Raw genomic sequence first — 26,253 nt, 5'->3', positions numbered from 1 at the left:
GTTCAGCAGATGCATATACATATATACGTGTGTGTGTGTATTACTGTGTGTATATTTTTACACAACCACAAATGTATTTTTTTTCCAAAATATATGTATTATATGTGTTTTTAATCAGAGAAGTTGCAATTTTTAAACAGAGAGAACCAGGATTCCTGGTAATCAGCAGCAGGAGGGCACACAAAGGCTGATACAACCCTGGTTACCCTCTGTCCACTTGGCTTGTCCCCACTGCTGTGGCCCTACATCTTTCACTGCCGGCCTCACTGTTGCACAGTAGTGGCCCCATCTCTGCCCTGTGCCATAGCTGCTGTCACATGCCCCAGGCCGGATCAGGCGAGTGAAGAGACCCATGGTCTGGATCTGGCCCAGGGAATGAGGTGAATTTTTTACTTCTGGCATGAAGGACACAATAAGGGGAAAATTGAAGTCCATCTCCTCACCTTCAGCTGTCATGGGAATCACTTTTGATTTGCTGGATAGCTAAGGAATACAAAGACCTCTTGAAATGGGAACTCCTTACTTGGGACTGGGAACCCCTACAGTTAACAACATGTACACTGCACGAGAAGTATAGTTGGGCATGGATTCTCCCTCAGTCTGTGTGTTTTGGTGTCCAGACAGGACTCAGCCAGGATATTTCATGGATCAGGAATGTCAAATTAACTTCTGGTGCACGGAGAAACAGAAACCCCGTTGGGGCAAAGACTGCCTCTTTGTACAGTACACAATACAGTAGGGCACTGATTTCTAGATACCACCTTCAGGAAAAATTCTGATGCCCTCAGTTACATCTGAGGTTCTCCAGATGGTTGGTGGGTCTCCTACAACCAAGCACTGTAGACAGATGGGTACCCTGTACACGTGCAGGTAAAGGTGTGATGGGATCCAATGCGCAGTGCACGTAATTGCGCCTCCTGTCACGCAACACGTGCATCCCATTACGCCTTATTTCCAGTGCAGGAGAAGCCCAATCTCAGGCTCCCCCTGCATCAGCAAGATGAAAGCTCCCATGGCTGGGAGCCCCCTTAGCTGATAGGGCTCCCAGCTGTGGGGGCACACCGTGTGCTCCCACAGCTGGAAGCACCATCAGCTGATCCAGACTCTTAGCCACGGGGGCACCCCAGGGGTTCCTGCGGCAGGGAGACTGCAGCTGACATGGTGTCCCAGCCATGGGGGTGTTTCATGCACCCCCGCAGCTGCTAGACTGCAACTGACACTGTCTTCCAGCCACAGGGATACTTCATGTACCCCCCGCAGCTGGGACACCGTGTCAGCTGCGGTCTCCCAGCCATGGGGGTGTGTTGGCACCTCCATGTCTGGGAACCTCATAAATTGACCGGGCTCCCAGCCTCCGGGGCATATACTCCCACAGCTGAGAGCTAGCATCAGCTGGGAGCTCCTAGGCTTGGGGGTGTACATGGGCCCCCCAGTTCAGAGCTCTGATCAGCTGATGGGGTTCAAAGCCACGGGGCCCTGGCCATATGTTCAGTTAATGGTGTGATATGAAGCAGCTATAAAGTTATGACAGGTATTTTGTAGAATAACTTTGTAGCTTATCCCTCTTTTTACCACACCATTATTTGAATGACCTTGGGGCCGGATGACCACTTAAGCATGATTAACTATTTGGTCGTACATTAAGTGTAACATGTAGATGGGGTCTTGCAAGTACTGTAGGCACATGGGTTATCTTGTGTTCCACAGAAATGCATGTCAGATTCCCCATCAGAGTATCATTTGGTAAAGATTCATCAGAACAGGACTGGGCAAAATACGGCCCGTGGGCCAGATCCAGCGCACCAAGTGATTCTATCTGGCCCACCCGGCCCAGGCGCAGGAGGCAGCCTGGGCTATGCTTGTGCGGCTGATTCTGCCATATCTGAGTGTGGAGGTGCCTCCTGGCTTGGAGCGCAGCCTGCCCTATCCCTGTATGAGTCTCTTGGGCACGCCGGGAGCTGTAGTCTGTGGGGTGGGGTGGTACAGCGGCTGGACTTGGTCTCCTGGCAGCCCCTGTGGCAGTGGTTTGCTCTGCCCTCGCACTTCTGGCTGCCGTTGCCAGCGTCACTGGCACCAGCCCCAGCCCCACTGCCCAGGCACGCTGGCCCACCTACTGCTGGGGGCATTGGATGCATCAGGCTGGTGGGGTCTCAGTGGAGACTGGCTTGGGACCTCTGCAGGTGGGGAGCTGTGGGCAGCACCGGTGCTGAGATCGCTGGGCAGTAACAGAATGGGACCGGGGCCGGGGCCCAGGCCTGGGGCAGAACCACGATCCACTTCCTGCACGCCCTTGTCTGTGGAAGAGGCGCCCTTCACAGGGACACGTGGGGAGTAGATTGTGGTGTTGTCACTTCCCTGTGATCCTACCCCTGCCTGCCTGTCCCATTCCCAGTTGCCACTCCTCGCCTGCAGTCCCATCCCATCCTGTCCCATCCACCTGGCTGAGTGTGCCCTGTCCATGGGGGTCCTGGGCTGGTCTCCATGGTTGGGGCAGCACACCCCCACACACCCTCCTCTGACCCCTCAACAGCTCACCAAAACTCCTTAAATGGCCCTCCAACCCAAATAATTGCCCACCCCTAAATTAGAACAACAGGTTAGACAACATGTGACTGGCCTTTCAAGTTCCTGTTCCCTTTGAAAGGAAGGTTTTGTAATTAGTTCCCCTCTGTGTGAGCTTATTCTTAGATCTCCAAACATCTTTGTTCAACGTAACTTCCTGTTTCCACTGTTACATGATGTCGTTCTAGCCCTTGGTCCTGCTTTGGAAGGTTGCAGCATAAATGGGCGTCCTTAGAGGTTGGATGTATTTAATAGATGTATATAAAATAGATAGATGTATTTTAAATATGCAGTATCTAAACCAGCTGTGCTTTGTTTGTTTCATTCTGTCCAAAATGCCAAAACTTTGTGGTTTTGAAGTTGCTGTGAGCAAGACGATAATATCCTGTACCACTTGGCATAGTTGGCATCTGGAAAAAATATCACCCAAATTCCCAAGGATATTGTGGGGAGGGGGATGTATATGAGTGTCATCACAGGAAGATTTGTCAAGTATGTGTCTGTTCCTCTGCAGAAGCATTCTTCAGTAGGAAGATATTGCTGGGTTGGTGCCCTCAAACTGCTTAGTTTACAAAACTTTTGCTTTATGTGGGGGGAAACTTCCATTTCTGCCTATTATTCTGCTATAATAATAATTAAAACTCTGCTTATCTTCCCAGCCCTGATTTCTGTGATTCACTGTTTGCTACTTCTCATTAGTGATGGATGAAGAGCGAAGCTGTGCAACAGAATGAGAAATTTCTTACCTGATAATTTTCTTTCTATTAGCAGCGTCTCTCTTCTTTCAGCCCACCCTGGGTGTCTGGTAAATGACCGGAATACAAATTGAATTTTTTCTCTAAAGGGAGACTTAGCCATATAATTTAATACGTTATGTCAAGTTGTTGTTTTAATGCTAATAATTTGTGACTGGAGCGTTTCTGTAGCCTTAGAAGAACTCTTGTAGCAGCTGGATTTAAAGGATGGGACTTAGACCTCAAAACCCCATCAACAACATCAGACTGCCTCTGACTTCCACTTGGGGGGGGAACAGGGGAGTCATTAACCCATTGGTGATGGATGAGAAGAAGAGCTGTTATCACGAAGTGACCAGGTAGCCAGATTTCTTGTTTCTACTTTCCTGTTTTTCTCCATTTAAAATGACTTTTGATAACTTCAGAGTCAGGTTTTTCTTATTAGGTCAGAAAGTAGTTTTGTTGTTTGGTTCATGGGCACTAAGTGAAAACGTGTCATTTGAGGAAACAAAACACAACTACTGCAGGGGAGTGTGTGCATATAGTGTGATATTACAGTCTTAAGGTTCTGTTCTGTTCTGTTTTACACTTAACGCGTAAGTTCTTTCTCTTTCATTTATATGGAAAAACCTGCTTTAAGCTTTTAGCTCACAACCTGAGTAAAGTTCACATTTTCACTGAAGTCTCAAGAAAATTAATTACTTTTCAAGTTCTAACTTATTCAAAACTGGCTCCTAAAAAGTTTTTTGATTTGAAGGTACATGACTACAACATGCCATGACCCTAACTCTGCTGTAGTGGGAATGCCAGTCCTTTATAGTACTCCATTCTCCATACATGATCAAATGTGATTTTTCCAGAACTGTACTAGAGGGGAAAAGTCTAGGCTGTTTATGATCAGGAGGACTTTGGAAAGGAGGTTACTGGGAGGCCGGTTTCCCCATGGTGCTGAGTTAAGGGTTGTAGTATTTCATAGTAGTTCCAGGTGGGAGGATCTCTTGAGAGGCAGGCAATATGTACTGTAAGATACTTATTTTCTTTCCTTTTTTCTATGTGTGTGTTTGTGAAAATGTTATTTATTCAGCTCTAACTCACAACTTGGTGTTTTCAAGCATTTAGATACTGCATTTCCTCTCTGTGAATCTAAATTTGGTTCATCATTTAAGAAATAAGTAAAGCAGTAGTCCAAATTCTCCTTTTAAGTTCTCAAAACAGATGGTGGGTTCGCTAATGCAAAACGTATTTGATACCATGGAGGAATAGGTGTAAATAATAATCTAATACAGATGCTCTCCTGCCTTGATGGCTAATTGCTGGCAAAACCTGAACTAGATAGCAGACCATTTAGTATCCACAGCGAGACCTGGCTACTCAACCTGCTGGCTACAACAGAAACAGTTCTTCAGCACGGTAAATGTAAGGGCCAGCTGTTCCCTTTACAGATGGCTCCTGTGTACAGTGCTTGCTGTTTTACACAGTGATCTGGCAGCAAAGAGAAGCTGACTGAGATGTGTGATCTTAGTCCGTTGTCTTTGGTGTCTGCTCTCCAGAACCTGATACAGCTGTAGCCTGCTGCATGAAATGTATAAGAACGTTACACTTGCAAGGTCTGAAGAGAGGAGCTGATTAAGATGCTAGTCAGCTTCTCTCCTCAGCCCTTCCCTTTATATAAAGTGTTGCTGTTGGCTACCCCTGCTGAGATTTTAAAAAATGCAGAAAATAGGGGCCAGGAAGCACCAAAGGAAGGAAAGATGGGGGAAGGGAAAGGAGCGAGAAGACATCAAAAAGTCATAAAAAGGAGGGAAGGGAGAGACAAAAGGGAGGAGCTGGTGATGTTCCAAATATGAAGGAAGAGAGAACAAAGTGGGAAAAGATGCTTGTTATTACTCTCATTTTCAAAAGTCTTTTAAGATCTTCCTCCTAGTAAGGAACGGAGTACTTTACTGTGCGGAGAACGTCTGTTTCTCTGCATCTGGGGAATCATGCTGTACCTTGGGCGGCTGGGGTTGTGCTTCACTGTGTTCTGGTGGAAATCACAAGTTGGAGGAGAGTCCTGTCTTTGCAGCGCATGTGCCATCCTCTTTGGATCCTTGTAGAGCCAAAGAGTGTCATTTGTAATAGCTAATTAGTATCTTTGTGGATGATTCTTTGTCAGGTTAGCCATTGATGAGTGGTGGCTTCAATGGCAAAAATAACTTTTGTCATGTTGTTGAGAACAACTATCTAAAGCCATAAGACAAGGCCATGACAGCAGAGCTCTGGTTTTGGAAAAGAATGAAGAATAATACCAAGTGGTTTGCATCAAGGGAGGGTTTTCACCATGTTTACAGGGATTTGCGTGGGGGTGGATATACTATTAAAGAACACAAACATCTGCTGCTGTTTCTGTTCACAATGTCAAGATGTTCTTCATTTGGAAGAGTTTGACTTGCAACTGTATTTATTTTGGAGATATCAAAAGGATCTATTTTAGCATGAAGTTCAGTAAGCTTCGGCTTCCCCTTTGATTCTGCAGTCTTGAAAAAGTGGCATCAAATGATGTTCTTTATTAGAGGCTCATTTCAGGAAAAGCAATGTCAGAATCTGGGAGAACTTTTTTTCTTGCAGAGAAAAATGTGGGAAAAGGTTCCCTTTTGCCCCTCTCACCCTATTAATGCCCCAATCTATCAAGTTCAAGTGTCTGCTTAAAATCAGGCCCTAAGCTTTAAAATTGTTTTATGACAGTGAGTGATGCAGTAGGACAGATGCTGATGTCCGTTGACTGTTGCAGAAGAAGCATGCTACCCTGTGTTTGAACCTTGGTCTGAAGAACTGAGTCTCAGCTACTAGTTTTAGAGACCTGTTTGTTATTCTGTGCACACATGCCGTTAGTTTGGGATCTTCAGGGGGAACCACGCACCGTGTACTTTGACATGACAGCGAGTCTAATGCAGTGAATGCAAACCAAATGGAAAAGCTCACTCTCATTTTTTCTCATTTCTCTATGCCAGACCAGGGAGTCCCCCTTCCAGTGGGTGAAGCAAAGTCCTTGTGACATATTTCCTTTGCAGAGAGGTTTGTCAGGTTTACGCTACTTGGTGGATACCCTCGTGCCTCACGTTGCAGCTGAGAAAGGGCTTTTTTTTGTTAGCAGCTGGGGAAGGACCCCCCAGTCCAGGCCCTTTCTTTGCCTTGGGAAGATGTTCTTTATAGTATCATTCTTTCAGTCCAAATGTGCGGAGTTTGTTGGGGAGCTGCTAACATTTGCTGGCCTTGCACTAACTGGAGGTAGGGCCCTGTGGCCAGCCATGTGCATCCTGCCATCTCTGGTTAGCAGGAATGGCTCTGTGAAGACATTGCTCTCCGTTTGTTATGTGTTGGGCTTGCAAAACTTCACCAGCCAGGAGCCTGGAGTCTTTGCTTAGGATGAAGAGGTCCCCTCAACCCTGACTAGACATAAGAAAGCAGTGATATGACACATTATTTCTCTTCATGCTGCATGAGCAGCCTCTTCCACTCTAGCCAGTTGGCCCTGAATTCTGGCACGGAGCTGGCAGTCTGGTGGGGCAGACTGGAGTTTTTGAGGTAACTTCAGGTACAGTCAAACAGGGACATCTCCGTTTCAACACAAGAAGACAGTCTGGATATTTTGTGATGTTTATTTTGATGCCAAGTCATTGCTGGATCCCTACATTTCTGCTTCTCAGCATGTGGCCGATTTTTATGTTGACAACATGTCACAGCATTTTCAGAGTGGAATTGGGGGGGCGGGAGGGTTGAAGCTGGATGTTTTTCAGGTACTTGGATCAGAGGTGGCTAACCTGCAGGATGCATACCACCAGTGGCATAGGTGGCTTCTGTTCATGGCACATGGCAGATTGGGGATGGGAACAGGCAGCATCGTGACAGATAGGTCAGGAAGCAGAACAGCAGATTGAGCAGGTAGCTTGAGGCAGGAAACAGAAAGCAGAGCAGCAAATCAGGCAGGGGATGGAGATCAGAGCGGCACTTGTGAAGGGTGCAAGGCTAATTTGCTGCATGCCAGTCGAAAAGGTTAACTCCCACTATTTAGTGGATGCTTGAGTTTGGCAATCGTGGAGGTATGGAAGGTTGCTTGGAGGTAAAAGCAGGTAAAAGGGGACCCTTTGGGGCCAACGAGCAGTAAACAGGCCAACTTCCAGGTGAGTTTACTAGGGGAGGTATGCTTGGAGGAAGGGCAGTAAGAGGGAAGAGGCAGATTATGAGACTCAGGGAAATGGCTGGAGGACGTTGCAGTGCCAGAGCCATTACCACTACCTCTGCTTGCACCTGTGAGGCTTCTGTCTGGGATGGACCACTCACGATCGAGGCTTCCATTCAGGTCCAGGTTTGGCACCCTGGGGACTGCGGCTTGCAGGTTCCTTCCAGTGCTGGCCAGGTGGGTGGGGTGTGAGCGGTGCCTTCTGGTGGTGTCTCTCAGGGAACAGGTAAGAGAGCTACAGGAGGAGGTGGCGAGGCTCTGAAGCATCCTCCGCCATGTGGAGTTCATCCATCTGATGCTGGAGCAGACATGCGGGACTGTGGAGGAGGAACTGCCAGAGGCGCTAGAGAAGGGGAAGGACATGCACTCCCAGGAAGGTGGAAGCTGGAAGCTTGTGATATGTGGCTGCAAACAGAAATCTTCATCTCCACCTGCAGCAGTTCATCTGGAGAATAGATATGGAGCCCTCGCAACAGAAGAAGAAGAGCACGTTGCATTGGTGGAAGAGGACAGGCCAGGCCTCCCCAAGGTGGGAAGGGTTGAGCCCACCGCCACCAAGAAGAAGAGACGGGTGGTGGTGGTTGGAGACTCCCTTCTGCGGGGGACAGAGGGATCCATCTGCCGACCTGACCTGTTGTCTTGGGAAGTCTGTTGCTGGTCCGGAGCCTGGATCCAAGATGTCACGGAGGGATTACTGAGACACATCTGGCCCTCTGACTACTACCCCATGCTGCTCATCCATGTGGGCTCTATTGATGCTGCCAGGGGAGACCCTGAGTGTATCAGAAGTGACTACAAGGCTCTGGATGCACAGGGGAAGGGCACAGGGACTTAGGTGGTGTTCTCTTCCATCCTTCCAGTCAAGGGAAAGGGCCCAGGCAAGGGAAAGGTGCATCCTTCAAACCAATATCTGGCTGCACAGGTGGTGTCGGTAGCAGGGATTTGACTTCTTTAACCATGGGCTGTTATTCCATGAAGAAGGGTTGCTAGGAAGAAATGGGATCCACCTGACAAAGAGAAGAGCATCTTCACAGGCAGGCTCGCTAACCTAGTGAGGAGGGCGTTAAACTAGTTTTGCCAGGGGGTGGTTACCAAAGCCCTAAGGTAAATGGGAAAGTCAGTGACCTGGAGGAGAGCAGGCAGGAGTGGGCAATGGGGAGAAATCAGGGAAATCGGCTAGTTACCTCAGGTGCTTGTACACGGATGCACGGAGCCTGGAAAACAAGCAGGAAGTACTGGAAGTCCTTGCACGGTCTCAGAGCGATGACGTGATTGGAATAACAGAGACCTGGTGGGAGCTTGAATAACTGGAGCACTGTCATGGATGGGTGTAAACTGTTGAGGAAGGAGAGGCAGGGGAGAAGAGGAGGAGTTGCACTTTATGTAAAAGCTATGTGATTGCTTAGAGCTCCAGTACGAAACTGCAGACAGGCCTGTTGAATATCTCTAGGTTAGGGTCAGAGGGGAGAGCAACAAGGGTGATGTGGTGGTGGGGGTCTGCTATAGACCACCAGACCAGGAGGAAGTGGTGGATGAGGCTTTCTTTAAACAGCTAGCAGAAGTTTCCCAGTCACAGGCCCTGGTTCTCATGGGGGACTTCAGTTATCCTGACATCTGCTGGGAGGGCAATACAGCAGTGCGCAGGCAATCCAGGAAGATTTTGGAGAGTGTTGGGGACAACTTCCTGGTGCAAGTGCTGGAGCATCAGTCAAGGACCATGCTGTTCTTGACTTGCTGCTCACAAACAGGGATGAATTGGTGGGGGATGTAGTGGTGGATGGCAACTTGGGCAGCAGTGACCACAAGATGGTTGAGTTCAGGATTCTGAGAAAAGGAAGGATGGAGAGCAGCAGAGTAAGGATCCTGGACTTCAGAAAAGCAGACTTTGAGTTGCTCAGGGAACTGATGGGCAGGATCCCCTGGGAAGCCAGTCTGAGGGGGAGAGGAGCCCAGGACAGCTGGCTGTACTTTAAAGAAGCCTTACTGATCACTCAGGAACAAATCCCGATGCACAGGAAAACTAGCAAGTATGGCAGAAGACCAGTTTGGCTTAGCAGGGAACTTGTTAGTGTGCGGGCCGGGAGCGGTCCGAGGCCTTCGGGGGCGCGCGGCAGGCTGTGGCCAGCAGCCCTGGCACGTGGGTCGGGGAACGCAGGACAGCGGACTAGAATTAGGCACGGACGCGTAGCGGTTGATTAAAGATTATTTTACTTACACCGTAGATGGTCGCGGTGCAGGCAAGGAAAAACTTCACTTAAGTTGCAGTTACAAAACTCGCTCGAACAAGACCCGTAGAAAACTTGAGCCTCTTAAACCTGGAAAGAGCTCTGGATACACACAGACACGCAGAGTTTGCTAGGCTCCGTGGAACAAGCGCGCAGGGAAGGGTTCGTCGAGGGATTAGGCGGCGACGGGGAGAGGCTAGAGGTTGATCAGGCCCGTATATCTTTAAGACACATGCTGGGTTTGTTAGGCTCCGCAGCGCTTAGAGTTCTTCACAAGATGTGAAGTCCTCCTTCTCCTTCTCCAGATGGTTGTGGAGTCCTCCAACTTGGGCGGAAAGCGCTCAAGCCTCTTATACGGCTAGCAAGCCAATCGCTAGCCGCCACGTGGGAATAATTTAGAAACAGCCAATAGTGGGGAACAAATTTGCATGCGAATGGCGGGAACTCCTTTGCACTGGGGTTTTCTGTATGCAACTGAGAATTGCACCGTGCAAAGAAAGCTCCTCGTGGCGGGAAATAATTCTGCAGTGCCGAAGCACACAAAATCATACCCTTGGGTCATGACAGTTAGTAAACCAAATCATAAAACAGAAGCTTATAAGAAGTGGAAAGTTGGACAAATAACTAGGGAGGAGTATAAGAGGATGGTTTGTTAGAGGATGGTTTCAGGTTGGATATAAGGAAGAACTTTTTTATGGTACGGGTGACCAGAATCTGAAATAGACTTCCCAGCAAGGTGGCGCAGTCCCCAGCCTTGGAAGTCTCCAAGAGGAGACTGGATAGACACCCTGCAGGGATCATTTGAACTCAGCAGTATTCATGTCTAAACCAAGGGGGTTGGACTTGATGATCTTCCAGCCCTTAATTTCTGTGATTCTAAGAGTATTGCTCGGGCATGCAGGGATGAAGTCAGGAAGGCCAAAGCACAATTGGAGTTGCAGTGAGCAAGGGATGTGAAGGGTAACAAGAAGGGTTTCTACAAGTATGTCAGTAGCAAGAGGAACATCAGGGAAAGTGTGGGTCCTTTAATGAATGGGGGAGGCAACCTTGTGACAGAGGATGCAGAAGAGGCTGAAGTGCTCAATGCCTTTTTTGCCTCAGTCTTTATAGCAAGGTCAGCTCCCAGACTACTGCACCGGGCAGCACAGTTTGGGGAGGAGATGAGCAGCCAACAGTGGCCAAAGAACAGGTTAGGGACTATTTAGAAAAGCTGGACATATACAAGTCCATGGGGCTGGACAAGATGCACATGAGGATGCTGAGAGGGATGGCTGATGTGATTGCAGAGCTGCTGGCCATCAGTGAAAACTCATGGCAATCTGGAGAGGTCCCGGATGATTGGAAAAGGGCAAACATAGTGCCCATATTTAAGAAAGGGAAATGGGAGGATCCAGGGACCTACAGACCTGTCAGCTTCACCTAAGTCCCTGGAAAAATCATGGAGCAGATCCTCAAGGAATCCATTTCTAAGCACTTGGAGGAGAAGAAGATGCTTAAGAACAGTCGGCATGGATTCACCAAGGGCAAGTCATGCCTGACCAACCTGATTGCCTTCTATGATGAGATGACTGGCTCTGTGGATGCAGGGAAACCAGTGGATATGGTGTAACTTGATTTTAGCAAGGTTTTTAATATGGTCTCCCACAACATTCTCACAGGCAAGCTAAGGAAGTATGGGCTGGATGAATGGACTTTTAAGATGGATAGAAAACTGGCTGGAGCATTGGGCTCAGAGGGTAGTCAGCAATGGCTGGATGGCTAGTTAGCAGGTGGTATCAAGTGGAGTGCCCCAGGGATCAGTTAAAGGGCCCGTTTTGTTCATCAACGACCTTGACGATAGCGTAGAGTGCAGCCTCAGCAAATTTACAGATGACACAGTTGCGGGGAGCAATGGATATGCTGGAGGGTAGAGCTAAGATTCAGAGTGACTTAGGCAAATTGAAGGGTTGAGCTAAAAGAAATCTCATGAGGTTCGACAAGGACAAGTGCAAAGTCCTGCACTTAGGACAGAACAATCCCATGCATTGGTACAGGCTGGGGGCTGACTGGCTGGACAGCAGCTCTGCAGAAAACGACCTGGGGGTTGCAGTGGACAATAAGCGGAATATAAGTCAACAGTGTGCCCTTGTCAAGAAGGCTAATGGCATACTAGGCTGCATTATTAGGTGTATTGCCTGCAGGTGAAAGGAAGTGATTATTCCCCTGTATTCAGCACTGGTGAAGCCACATCTGGAGTACTGTGTTCAGTTTTATGCCCCCCACTACAGAAAGGATGTGGACAAATTGGAGAGAGTCCAACGGCAGGCAACAAAGATGGTGAGGGAATTGGGGCTTGTGACTTCTGAGGAGAGGCTGAAGAAACTGGGCATATGTAGTCTAAAGAAGAGAAAACTGATGGATTTATAATCGTAGTCTTCAACTACCTGAAGTGGGGTTCAAAAGAGGATGAAGCTGGACTGTTCTCAGTGGTGGCAGATGACAAAACAAGGATCAGCAGTCTGAAGTTGCAGTAAGGGCAGTTTAGTTGGGTATTAAGAAGAATTTTCTAACTAGGAGGGTGCTAAAGCACTGGAGCTGGTTACCCAGAGAGGTGGTAGAAGCTCCATCCTTGGAGGTTTTCAAGACCTGGCTGGACAAAGCCTTGCCTGGGGTTATCTAGTTGTGGATGGTCCTGCTTTGAGCAGGAGGTTGGATTAGATGACCTCCTGAGGTCCTGTCCAACCCTAATTTTCTATGATTTTATGATTCTAAGAGCCTCATCACGAATACCATACTGAAAAGCTAGAAGTTTGTTCAAATTCATTTGAATTCTTCAGCTGCTGCGAAACCATGTGAGAGAGGATGGATTTGGCAGTGGTGGTACAACAGAACAAAATTGCCTCCTATTATATAAACTTCAGAGGATTTCCTGACAGCCACTCAAGTCTTCATTTCTGTCTATAAGGAAATCCCCTTATCTGGACAGCACAATAAATAGTTTTGCCTCCTGCACAAGAAATAGAGGGAGGAAAAGGTCTTTAAATGACTGTCTTTGTTAATGCAGCTTTCTGTATATCAAATAACTTTATTTTGTCTAATAACATGTTCCATAAAATGAAGAGGTATGGTTTTTTTTTAAAGGGAGTTTCTCTGCATTTACTAAGCAACAATAAATAAACTTAAAGGTTTACAAGGCTAATCTGGAGTGTCTCTTTGCGGCCCTCATGTCTGTTAAAGCAGGTCGGTGAGGCTGTCGACAAAGGTTTTTTATATTCTGGGAGCAGGGCGGGAGCCAGGCAGTGTGAAGTTGTAGGACTGTAATTGATTCAGAGACCTGATGGAATGCTGTAGAAGCATTGGTCTTTCCCTTTAGTTGGAACAGAGAGATAAGTTGGGGAGGGGAAAGACTTCTGCTTATCCTTTTCTTCCTTCAGCTTTTAAAGGCTAACTGTCAGCAACTTAACAAATAATCAACTGAAGCTTCTTGTTTGAATGTAGAAGTCTGTTTTTACCTGTGCCCTGCAGCATGTTTTTCCCCCTAAAAGACAAAACCCCAAACTTTCAAGAACCACATCAAACCTTCTTGTTGCTTTTTAATCACTTCTAAAGAGCCTGCGCCAGATGTTGGCCACATCTCTCGTTATGAAAAATTTCATTTCAACCATTTTCTATTAAAGGCATTTAGAAATTGTTTTGAAAAGTTTAACAAAGTGGGGGAATCTTTCCTCCTAAAAATAAAACAAAGAAGGGCCAAGCTATTTCCTGTGCCTTGGAGTTGGTACATAATACACAACAGATGAATGTATACAGCTAGTTGGGACTTCTGGATTTGCAGATTGTCATGACATTTGTGTATCAGTGTAGGTGTTCTCACCTTCTTTTAGAGGTTAAGATTACAGTGAATACCTTGCCACAAAGGGCTTTATTTAGTGAAGACCTAAAGCTTGGGGTTTGAGCCTGTCACCTTAATTTGAATAATTCTTTCATGGATTGAATGCCTATCAAATCTGCAGAAAAAGGACAATTTGTAGGCAGGATGGGTATCCTCCAATTACTCCCTAAACTGCTGTTACAGGATCTAAGTAATGCTTATTTCAGGTCTCTTGCTTCCAGTTTCTAATGTGCAATTTACCAGTTGGTGAATGGGTTTTTTGTCCCTGTCACTAATTGAACTAATGAGAACAACTGGCACCTAATTTTATTACAAATAATATTTAAAATGACAACATGAAATTGTTCATAGTGTCTGAAATAATATCATTTTCAGTCTGGTGTATTAGCATTGTATAAGGAAATGGACACCTATGGTTCTGACACATCATACATTTCTATATCTCTGAATCTATTCAGAAAAATTTAGGGGAGCTAATCCTGAATAAAGGCAATTGAATACTGATTTTCAGATCTAAAATGCTGTGGATGTGTGGATTTGTTTGCTTTTTTTAAATAATATGAAAGATTTTTTGATGCACAGGATTTTATATAAAGCTGGGCTTTGGGGTACGACTCAGAAAAGTCACAAAGTGAGAAAGTTCCTAATATCAAAGAGAATGTATAAACTGATTCCTCAAATAATCCCATTCCATTTTTTGCTACAATGCAGGCAATTGGGAAAATAAGCATACATGGAGTTACTAGACTGGAATAATTTAAAGTTTTGCTTTATTTTTCCCCCACAAATGCTTTTCACACATTTAAGACCTGAGATTTCAGTATTTGCTGAATTTATCATAAAGTTCAAAGTCAAAATATTATGCCAGTAAAGAATCTTTCTCAGGGCATTTTCATATATCACACACATTATTTGCAACAAGCAAATATTGCATTTACTCGAATAGAAGATGACCCTGTTTATAAAACGACTCCCCCAGTAATTAGATTCTATGTATGGAAAATGTATACATTTGTTATAATTTTCCGGGTATAGAATCTAATTATTGAAGGTTTGCCTTGAATTTGGAGGAATTGCCTTACCATCTCCCACTGTGACAGCAAGGAAAATAAATCTTGCGGGGCCAGGTAGCCTTTTGCTTTCTGCATCCCCCCCAACTTCTTCCTCTAGCAGCCCCTTTCCCCTCTCCTAACTGTCTGACCCTGCTCTTCCTGAGCACACGGAGGTGAGAAGCAAATTTGAAAACAATGACCTACTAAACATGGCTGTCGCATGTTGCATGTAGTAGCCATGGATTTAGTTTATCCAGAATTGATTCATGTTACCTTTCTTTGAAACTGCTGCAAGTTTTAGCACAGGTACTCTATAAACACACTTTTGAGTAGCACTTTGGTACTTACTTATATGTAGTAAAAGACAGTGCATGATATTAATCCAAAGCCAAAGATTCACCACATAGTTCATTGACCTGGGCCCCACCAGAGTCAACAGCAGTTCAAGCCATGGTGACTCCACAGCTCAACACTGCTCAGTATGTGTATGTACTCCAGGTACCCTCTCCCCAAAGGATCCAAGTGCTAATTAGTTCCCACTCATGACTGGAACAGATTGTTCTTGTCACAAGTCCCGGGATCCTCCACAAATGTATATGCAGGTGACATGCAGGGCAAACTGGTTTGGCTTTCACCTCATGGAGGGTGGGGCCACACTAATCATATGTGACAGGTTGTGAGAAGGGCTGACAGGGATTCTGGGTGAATGTCGTGGCTCACTATGACTTGAAAAAGAGTCAGCAATTATGGATACTGTGCTCAGTGGGCACTACCATATGTTTTATTCAGATGGGCACTATTATATGTTTTATGTGATAAGCATTTTGGGACCAAGAGAGGGTATTGGAGCTTGCTCTGGTCTCTCCAAGTGCCAGCCTGGTATTGCAGTTCCTCCAGGCCCAGTGCTTATGCCCTCCTCAGGAAACAAATGCCTGTCTTTTTTAAGGTTTGCTCAAAAAAAGAAAAAGAGAAAAGTTTCCCATCAGCGTGTTTGCCCAATGTGGCCATGTATTTTATAGTCATGCTCAGTGTTGGCTGCGTATAATCAACTTCATAATTGGTTTCCATTGCTCAGTACATGCTGCCTTAGGCAGCAGTTTAATGGTAGATAGTGTATTTAATGCAGTTTCTTTGTAGGAGATTATAAGATGAGGGGCTTTTTTCCCAATACCATTTGGGGGAAAAAACCTTGTCTTGCATTCAAGTAAATACAGTATTTATTGTATTTGTGAGGCAGGCTCCTGGAAAGGTTAGAACACTGTTCTGAAATACTTTGGGGCAGCAACAGTTTCAGTATTATCCTTGACTGAAGTGAAAACCCCACTCATAAATGGCTTTGTAAGAGGAAAGGTGGGATGCCATTAAAAATTACAGCCTAAATTAGTGGTCACCAACCAGTGGATCTCAATCCACCGGTAGATCTCTGAACCTCTTGCGGTAGATGTTGGAGCCTCTTGGAGTGGATCCGAGGCTGGGGTGGGAGGCTGAGTGCCTGTGTGCATGCACACGCGTGCCCCAGCCCAGCAGGTCAGTCTGTGGGGGAGGGGGAAAGGATGGGGGCTAGATCAAGACCCCCACAGTGAGGGACAGTGCTGTAGAGGCAGGAGCAGGGGTAAGTTGAGTGGGACCCCGGCTGGGTGGGACTTACCTGCTGGGGAGGTGCACCCCCAAATATTTTTTTTCTCTCTCTGCCTTGATTCCCTTCCCCCCCCCCCCCCCCCCCCCAAAAAAAAAAAAAAAGACTTACTGCTGGGGGGGGAGAGTGGGGCAGTGGTGCACAGTAAATTTTGGGTTGCTTTTAAATGCCAAAGGTGATCTCCTGCTGAAAAAGGTTGGAGACCACTGGCCTAAATAATCAGAAGTGATAAATGCCAATTCAGGTGGGAAGTCCATGGGAGTTGGAAGCCTAACCTCTTTCCATCACTTTGAAAATCATACTGTTTCACAAATTTGTCTATTTACCCACAGCCCCTAGCAGCATAACTTCATGTTCCTGAAATGACCACTACAGCAGTTGAGTTTTTCAGGCAAAGGACCCTTTGTTGTCGGTCTTTGAACATTGCTAATTTTTACCCTTGTTTGTTTTCACCAGTTCATTCCCTGTAACCTTCAGGGCTGTATTTGTAATTACCTAATGTGAATGTGTGATCAAAGCAAGGTGGCTTGGCCTCCTTTCAGAAGCCATTAGCTGTGCAGAAACTCCCCTTCTCTGGTGTTGATATTCAGTCTTTGCACTTCTCAATATTGAGCAGTCTGGGAGTGAGACATCAAATGGGAATCAAACTCGAGTTTCCTGGGCATTAGCATGGAGCAGTAGCTGAAGGACACTGAGCAGGGCCTCAGCTTCTTTTTTAACGGTGCTGTTGTAATTTCTCTCCCCAAAAGAAACAGCCATCTGATTTCCCACAGAGCATGTTGCAAATCTGTCAAGTCAACAGATGTTGATTAAAACATGGTGAGGATGATAAGGAAAGTGTCTTTTTTTCCCAGCAGAAGAATTAAAGAGATGCCAATCTGCCTTCTCCTCCCAGTGTTTTATGAAGATCATAAATGGATGATAAGATTCTGAAACTACAAATATGACCATTCTCAAAATAGGCCTCTGTTCGATCTAGTTACACAAGTTAAGGGCTGTAATAAAAAACTTGGGGTTTTTTTTGGAAAAGAATAGTATGTTCAATAAAAATTAAAGCCTAAGCAAAGTCTAAATTAATTTGTAATAGTGGAAGCCACATAACATCAACGTTTATGGTAGTTCCTTCTATCCATAGATTCCAAAGTGCTTCCTACTAGTGGAAAAGCCTTAATTCCCATTTTACAGGTAGGAGAACCGATGCCCCTGTGACACTACATGGCACCCAAAAGGTTAGATGATGAGTCACTGCCAGGACTAGAGCCCCTGTGTGGCTCCAAGCCTGATGCTGTATTTCCTGAACTGTGCTGCTTCATTTATGATAAAAAATATTTTCTTAGTCATAACTTTCAGAGGATTCATGGTACATTGACTCTGATGGAGAAATTCCTGCGATGACAAGAGAAAAATCAAATCATTCCACTGAAGTGGATTCACCAACTTAATAGCAAACATCTGTTGCTGCTGCAAATTAAAAAAGATGTCTGCTGAAAACGATGGCAGTATTTTTAGCCCTCTTTCATGAGGCAGGAAGGGGCCATAGTAGCACACGTTGTCTGCATTAATTAAACTGTGGTGACAGTTTGTGCACTCACATCAAATAGGAAAGAGCCATAAATCTCCTTAGTAAAAATGGAGGCAGGTAAGCCTTAGAGATGAATATTTGTTAGCACACCAGCTAGAACCATTACTGTCCTGCAGATCCAGTGGATTTTGAATGTATATGCACCCTAACTAAAATGTATATTTGTGTTTTTCTTAGATGAAAATACAGGAGATGGTGAATTAGATTTGAGTGGAATTGATGACAGTGAAATAGACAGGGTAAGTTATGATTTGTGTTTTATCTTATTTTTTGGCTTTTCTCCTACGTGTGTCTATATTTGGATCTTTAAGGAAGAAATTATGTGTTTCTTCTGTAGCTTGCCCTTTCCCTCTTCAGCCTCCCATCCTGCTGACACTAGGTTACAATGCATACAGGTGATCAAGCAGGATAGTGGAGGGAGAACTGATGCACCAGGCAGATCTATGAATCTGTTGTACTCCCTGCTTTTTCCCTGCTAGAGATGAAATATGTAGCAGGCCACCATTATTGCCGTTTCTCACCACGTTAGGAGAATTGTAGTTGGAAATGTATTTTATTGTAAAGAACTTAAAAGTTCTCTAATTCGGGGCTGTACAGTTTGTGGCCTATGGGCCAGCGTGCCCATGAGAGGTTAACTTGCAGCCTGCAGGCTCCTGGTTGGCCACTGCTACTCCCACCACCACCACCTCTTCTGCTGCAGCCAGGTTCTCTGGGCCCCAGTTTCCACTTGGCCCCATTCCTGATAAGTGCACACAGCCTGTGCGGCAGGAGAGCTGCATGCTCCTGGCAGCTCAGAAGTTGGACAGTTCTGCCGAAGATGTTTGACGTGTGATTGTACTCAAAAAAGGGGCTGTACAATATGGGCTTTGTTTGCTTTTTTTTGGTCTGTGTGACACTGAGGGCTAAGCCAGGTTAGGGACACCCTTGAGCTAGACGCTGTGCAAGCAGTGCCTTACTGCCTAAATATACTAGACAGACAAAGGGTTGGAAAGGAAACAGACATATTAAGACATATGACTTGCTCAGGGTCACACTGCAGGTCAGTGCCTAGGCTCAGAATTTAGGTCTCCCAACACCCTGGCTGGTGCCTTCTCCAGGAAAACCATGTGAAACCCACAACTAGAGGTGCATTTTGAAAAACAATGTCAGTGCTACCAATTTCTCTTGGGAATGTGGAGTCATTGAGAACAATAGGGGTGTATTGGGATGTAACAGAATGTAATTTGATCTGGAGAGTATTTTTGGTGCCAGATGAGCTGAAAAAGTCCAGTTTGACTTCAGCCCCCAGCCTGAGTTTGTCAGTTTGCCAGGTAAGAAAAATATCTTTTCCCCTTGTAAATAGGATGAACTTGATAGGGAAGTAACAAGAAGGCAGTAAATGCAAAACCTCTGTGCCAGTTTTAGAGCTACCCATCAGAGTAGATCCATAATTTAAACAAAAGCTAGGAGAGAACAAACCCATCTCTTCTACCTGGTAGACTCGGCAGTGAGGTCATAATTCTGATTTTATGATCTCACATCCATTTCCATGGCAATAGACTCTAATATTGCAAACCCAAGATTATGCGCTCCCTGTAGGTTCAAGCAGGATGAATAATTGAGCTATGAAGGAGAGCGTTTTTATTATTATGACTCACCTTTCATAACAGCAAATAAAACAGAGACAATATTGGCCAGGTAAACTGGTGCTAGGACAACTGTTTCTTTTGTCAAGCCTGTCCCAATGTGAAAGATTCCTTCCTGCATCAGTTAGATTTGGTTTGAATTATTTTTCTTACATTTTAGTTTAAAGAATATCTACATTTGGTAAAACACAATCATGCTACAGTATCAAGCTGTTTCAGGAGCACTTAGAAGCAGCATCATTTACAAAACATAACATCACTTACATTTGGTTCTCCTAAAAAAAAAAAAAAGAAATATTTTGTGCATGATTTTAATGTTCGTGAAAGATAAATGTTCAGCTTCTCTTCACTGTTCTGCCAAAATTCCTTGTTCCAAACCTGCATCATCAAACAGGAGCCTTTGTTCCACAGAGACTAGTTGTGTTAAACCTATGCTAACATTGGTCTGATTTGTGTAATCTGTCTAAGTGAAAGCTAGGATGAGGCCCATTGCTCGTCTTCATTTTGGAATGTCCAGCCCAGATTCTAGGTCTGGTCCATAGCCCCACACGGGTTTAGTGACATCAGTGTGGCCGAATGGAAATAACTGAGAACATCATTTGGATATTTGCCTCAGGTGAATTGAAATCTCTGAAGCTGAAGAGCTAAAACACTATATAATCATACCAGTTACATACACACAGACAAAGCATTGTACTAATGAATTTTGAAACAGAGCAGAACTCTCTGGCACAGAAACATAGTCAAAACACCCACTTTGTTTCTCTGAAAGCCCAGAGCATTTTCTGCTGAGAATACTAGACTAGAACTTGATTAACATATTATCCTATTATTTCTCTTGGAAGAAATTTTCCTTGACTAATATTGTTTTAAAAATAAGTTCTAATGCAAAAGTCTTTTGTATTTTTTTTAATTTACTGTCCCGTGTGATTTTTTTTTTCAAATCAGTTGCTGAAAGTAGATAAACTTTTTGTTGCCTTTAGTATATACTTAATGAAACAGAAGCTCAGATAAAAGCTGAACTGTGGATGAGAGAAAACGCAGATTATTTGAAGGAACAAAAAGGTAAGTATAGTAACTGAAATTCTCTCTCTGGTTACTGATGCTGCAAAATACAGTCCATGTAATCTTCATGCTGGCTACCTTTATGTCATTTTTCAGAAAAAGAAGCAAGGATAGCAAAAGAGAAGGAGCTTGGGATTTATAAGGAACAAAAGGTATTCAACTTCATGTATTCTAATTGTATTCTACAATACCTGCTTATAAATTCATGCGTAACTCATCACATTTCTTGGTCAAATTCTACTTAGCATACTCTGAGACAAACCAGACGGTGATTCAGTTCTCCACTGTCTTAACAATAGCTTTTTTTTCTTTAACTCATACCTCTAAAATATTGCTTTTGAATTGCAGTAATATCTTTTTCAATTGATGAATAACATTTTCCTGCCTTAAGGTTTTTATACCGTGAGCAAAATATGTCTCAGTGCTGTGAAAATTCTGTCCTTTTTCAAACATAGAGTAGTTAGCTGAATTAACGCTTGCTGTCCTAATCAATTACTTTGTTTAAATATTGATCTTAAAATACTCCTAAATTTTAAAAAAGAATCTGTGTATTTGTTTGCAGCTTGCTAAAACCCCAATATTTTTGTATGTTGTTGCAATAATGATTACTGCATCAAGAACAGAACAAATCTCCATTATAGTAATTTGAAGGAGAATTAGTGTTCTGCCTTTCATAAAACATGTGGTATTTATGTTAACAAGTGGCATGTCCTGTCTCTGGGTTTAGCAGTTTAAAGCAGTCTAATTGGCCATATATTCACAATGTACAGCATTAATATTTTGTGTAATTGAGCAGGTGACAGGACAATCTGTGCATAATCTTCCACACGCAGAAAAATCCACATTGGTTTTTAGTGTGTGTTCTATATCTTTTTTTAAACTAGCTAATTAAAAAGACACAATCTCCCACCTCTCCCTAGATACTTTTGCAATAAAAAGTAGACCAGACAATGAAACACTTCTTGATGCTAGAAGGTTTCTCATTCAGTCAACAGTCGCACAGGCATGGCGTTCCATTAATAATTTTCCAAAAGTGCATAGCTTTCTGGCACAGAAGCGGAACCCAACCCACCCACCTTTTTGTACTGATAACCAAAGATTTTTTTCTCTAACACCATATTGTTTCTCTTGGCTCTATGGGAGAACATGATTAATATATGCCTGCTGTTTTCCAGGCATCCCTCAACTCATGTAGGTAACTAGAATCACTGTTATACATTTACAAATAAATTTCATGCAGGACAAAATGATTTTGAGAGAAGATGATTTGCAAGAAATAAAGAGTATTCCCTTCCATACCTTTTCTAGATTGATTTTCAGGGTTTTTTTCACTTGTTCAGACACCAGTTATGGGTAGAAGTGTCCCCTGTGTAGCATCTCACTGTTTAATTCTGCATTGAAGAGTCAAAGTAAAAAACTTAGTTTCAGACTTGGACTTGCAAATTTTGGCCAAGGCAAGAGCACCTCCAGTTGAGTCCCAGTGATATTGATGTCGCACTTGTCGTGTAACTAAAAGCCAGAATTAATACCAGTCCATTGACTGTCAACTCTGATACCGGTAGCCTTTTTCACTAAGGGCATAGCCAGATGTAACACTTTAAAGTGCTTCAGATGTAGCTGCACTTTGACATGCTTCAAAGATGGAGGGCATCGGCCATGGGTAGACATACATCCCTCTGCTACACCCCCACAAGTAGAGTTCTTTAAAGTCACCATGAAGGGATGCAGGATGCAGCATCATAATCTCCATCCAGGGGGTACAACAGGGATTGCTCAGTCTTGCAGACAGTCAGTGAGCACTCTCCGGGTTCTTGAGGCACCTCCTGCTGGAACTGGGAGAACAAAGTCCCTGCATCTCCACCTGAACTGAGACACCAAAGACTGAAAAACACACAGGGATTCCTGGTCTCTAGCCCTGGTGAGAGCTGAGTGCTTATTGACTGCCTGTCCTATTCTCTCCCCTCCCCCCTATGGAAGGGGGTTATTGTGGAGCACTGTGGGATGCTGGAGGATTGAGCAACCCCCAGTTGTGCTACACTTCATCCTACATATGTAATCTGAAGTGCCTCAAAATAAAGTGCTTCAAAGAAGTTGCTGTTTCTTCCGAGGTGTTTTTGGAGTTCTTCATAGGGTGTATATATCTGTCTGTTTGCCCTTTGATGCACTTCAAATGTTATATCTATCTAAGGCCTGATAGATAAAGTCCTGGAGGAACTCTTAAATGCAAGTCTCTATTTTTATTGCAAACTCTTTAGTATTTCTGAGCCTCATTTCTGCAAGGGGAGGCTCAGAAGATGTAACCCAATATTGCTGTAGTGTTATGTGAATATTTTGTGAGGGATGGATATATATATATATATATTTGAATACTTACATTTTGGGCAATTTTATTAGGAGTCTGTCTATGATGGGAATAAACCCCACCCTGAGTTGAATATATTTGGAAAAGAACATATATTTCTCTCTGTAAATAACAGAAACTGATGATTAAATTACACAGAGGAAGTTTAATGACCTGTGTTGCATTTGGCAGAGAAACAAAAATGAATACCTTACTCCTTGAAGAAAGTGAGATGGGTTCTGTAAGGACCTGAAACAGCCAAGATCTGTGTTCTACATCTTATTCCCCTAATGCACTGTAGCACATATTGTCATGCTGGGGTACTAGTACAGAACTGACTCCAAATGGGTCACTCTAGCTATAGAAGCTTAATATCAATAGCACCCACGCCTGAACTGATAAATCCCAGATCATCCTCCTATTCCAGTGAAATGACTTGGTTTGTATCTACATCACTAATTTTATATTTTTAATTAAGCCAAAGAAATCTGCAAAAAAACGGGAGCCAATTCAAGCCAGCACAGCAGGAGAAGCAATTGAAAAGATGTTAGAACAGAAGAAAATTTCAAGTAAAATTAATTATAATGTGCTAAGGGACCTGAACAGCAAAGGAAGTAGCACACCAAAGAAAGAGGATGACAGCACTGATGACAGCAGCAACACCAAGAAGCTGTCAAGAAGAAAATCTATTGCCAGTAGGAATTTAGCCAACTCTGTAAACACTGTGGGAAAAAGGTACCGCAATTGTTCATTTATCTCTATGTCTGTGAGGCTGTCTGTGCATCAATCTGGGCAGGCAGAGTAGATATTATAACGCTTGTTTGAGGCTAAAATAACACAGGAGCTCCGGTTTTCTTTATTTAGCACGCAACGCCACCATGAAGCCTTATTTGCAGTCCACATATTGGCTGACAGCTCCTGTGTGGATTAATCGTCATGGCGTAAAAAGAATCAAAGAAAATTCACAATTGTGACTCTTTCAGCCACAGACATCCTTTCTTAGTGAGTTTGTGACATTCGTTGTCCTTCCTTTCTAAGTTGTCTGGCTTCATATTCACTGACATGACACTAAATATTCTGAAGCTTTGGCTTCTTGCTTGATTTGAAAAATAGATAGTTCCCATCTGTTATGACAGCTAGCTGTTATGATTAGCTTTTATTTTAGTTTTATTCCAAACTTTTGTTGTTAATTGATGACACAAATATAAAGCTTTACAGTAAATATGCATGTCAATTTTCTGCTGTGCATTTGTGAATATTTTATGGTGTGATGAAAGCTACTATTTTAATGAGTTAAATATTCAAACTTGTTGGAAAGATTTATAGAATGTTATAAAAGTGTGCAAAAATGATGTGTGCTATCTGCAACATTCAGCTGCTTCATTAGACTGCTTCAGTTTGTGAAATCATGTCAGATAATCATTTGAACATGATCACGTACCTGATAATTTCTTACGTGTTCATTATAAGTATGGAGCCTAGAACATAGAGCTAGATCCGCAAAGGTGTTTAGTCACCCAGCTAACCAAGATCGGGACCTCAATTTTAAGGGCATGTGACATGTTTACATTGGTCCAACGTGTCCTTACACCAGTGTGGCAACAGGGACATGTGATGTATAAGCCTTCATTCATGTACCTTAGTAGAATCTGGTTTGGAGTTGCTTTGGGGAAAAATCAGTGGTAAAACCCATGTAGGTATCATGTCTGCTTTTATCCCAGGGTATTTATTTATTTGCTCAATGCAAGTAGACTCTTGCTGGGTACCCTGCTGGGTACCTTGCTGCCTACTGGCGAGGCAACTGTTGAAGCAGTTACCCTGAAAGAGCTGGTCATATATTTGCTCCTGGCTCTGGTGTAACTTAAATTGTTGTACAAAACTGATGTGGGCTGTGCTGCTGTCAGCATGTCGCATGTCCAAGCCCTAAGGTTTGGCACCACATAAAAGTTGCTAACAGACTAGGAGAAAAGGAGAACAAGGACTATGCATGGACTGACCAAGTGGGTTCAGTAGGTATGTTGTAGGTGAGGACGAGTTTGAAAGAGTGGTGAATTAAAAAAAGAAACAAAGGAATCCTGGATGGTAGTTTGAGCCAAGGGGGAGTGAGAAGGAAGCATTAGGAGGATGGACAGATAAGGAGGTGAGAAGAATGAAGGCAGTCTTGGCAGAGGAGCTGTGATAGTCACATATCACAGTGACATAATGGAAAAGGTGGATTCAAGGAGGAGCATGGGTATTGGGGGGATGGGCGGGGGGGGCATTATTCCTCCGGTATCCTCACAACTCCTGCTGTTTTGCATCATTTTGTTAGAGGAGCAGCCATAATGTGAGGCAGCAACAGCAAATGGCAGATACCGAAGAGGAGGAGAACCAGTCCAAACTGGAACAAGAAGAGGGGGGATAGATGGACTGGGGGGGGGCAGGGAGGAGAGGTAACTGGAGGTCTGACTACAGAGGCAGAGTAGCATGGTCATACTCTGTGTTTAGCTCCTTCATTTGCAACTTCTGGTTTAGAATAAAAGTATAAGTAGATCTGCTCATGTGTATTCCTTGCTAGTCCTAAAAGAGATTAGCTTTTGTAAAGTATGTTGTTATAATAGCCACCATTTTCTCCCTTGCCTGCTATTTTTCTTTGTTATGGTTATTTACTATGAATGCTCCATGTTTCTATGACTTTCCTCTATAAAGGTAATAGAAATGTCCTTTATATCACCATACTTACTTCCTCTTCTCCCTTCCTGCCCTTAACTTCAGCGAGAATATCGCTAGACTCATTTAAGTTGCTAATAATAGTGAGTTGTAATGACCAAAGAGCAGTAGATTTTCTGTTAGCAAAGTGAAGTGCAAAAAGCATTCAGGATTAACTTTTAGCATTTTGCATGCATTGCCCTGAAGATATTTAGTGTTAACAATTTTTTAATGAGCTTTAAGCCAGGAACAACATATTTTAATTAAATAATGGTGTGATTTTGTTGTCAGGAATTGAATGCTGATATCAAAATTAGGTGTCTTGTTTAATAGTGGCGTCTCTTTAATGATTTTGGAATTATTGCATTTCAGAACTGAGCATTTCGAACTATGAGATTTTTTACTACTCTTCTACCTCTCCATCCTTCCTGGGCCCACTTTTCAGAAATGCTGGGCAGTTGTAGCTCCAGGAGAAGGCAGTGTATGCTGCGGGTGCTAAGCACTTCTTGAAAATTTTGCTATAAATATTTTAGTAAACAACGTAGTAAGATAAAAAGTTGTCTAGGTCAATCTACAGCAGTTTCCAGAATCAGTTGTTAAAACCATGCTTATTTTTCCTTTTGCGTACATGGTCAAGATACAAAACTGAGTTT

At 43.9% G+C, this 26,253-nt stretch overlaps 1 protein-coding gene across 5 annotated transcripts in view; it reads left to right on the top strand.

Moving 5' to 3' along the window:
- BRF1 (BRF1 RNA polymerase III transcription initiation factor subunit) overlaps positions 1 to 26,253 on the top strand; it is a 257,854-nt gene that overhangs the window by 166,222 nt on the left and 65,379 nt on the right. For all 5 annotated transcript variants that reach the window (XM_014598772.3, XM_019479955.2, XM_059723300.1 and 2 more), the window contains 4 exons: positions 18,059 to 18,120; positions 20,490 to 20,571; positions 20,668 to 20,723; positions 23,391 to 23,647. In XM_014598772.3, coding sequence (XP_014454258.2) covers positions 18,059 to 18,120; positions 20,490 to 20,571; positions 20,668 to 20,723; positions 23,391 to 23,647 — 457 coding nt within the window. The remainder of the gene's footprint in view (positions 1 to 18,058; positions 18,121 to 20,489; positions 20,572 to 20,667; positions 20,724 to 23,390; positions 23,648 to 26,253) is intronic.

The sequence above is a fragment of the Alligator mississippiensis genome, chromosome 2, assembly GCF_030867095.1.
Source record: "Alligator mississippiensis isolate rAllMis1 chromosome 2, rAllMis1, whole genome shotgun sequence".
NCBI lineage: Eukaryota > Metazoa > Chordata > Crocodylia > Alligatoridae > Alligator > Alligator mississippiensis.
Note: the sequence above shows the minus strand (reverse complement) of the source record. Positions and strands in the feature narration are given on the sequence as shown.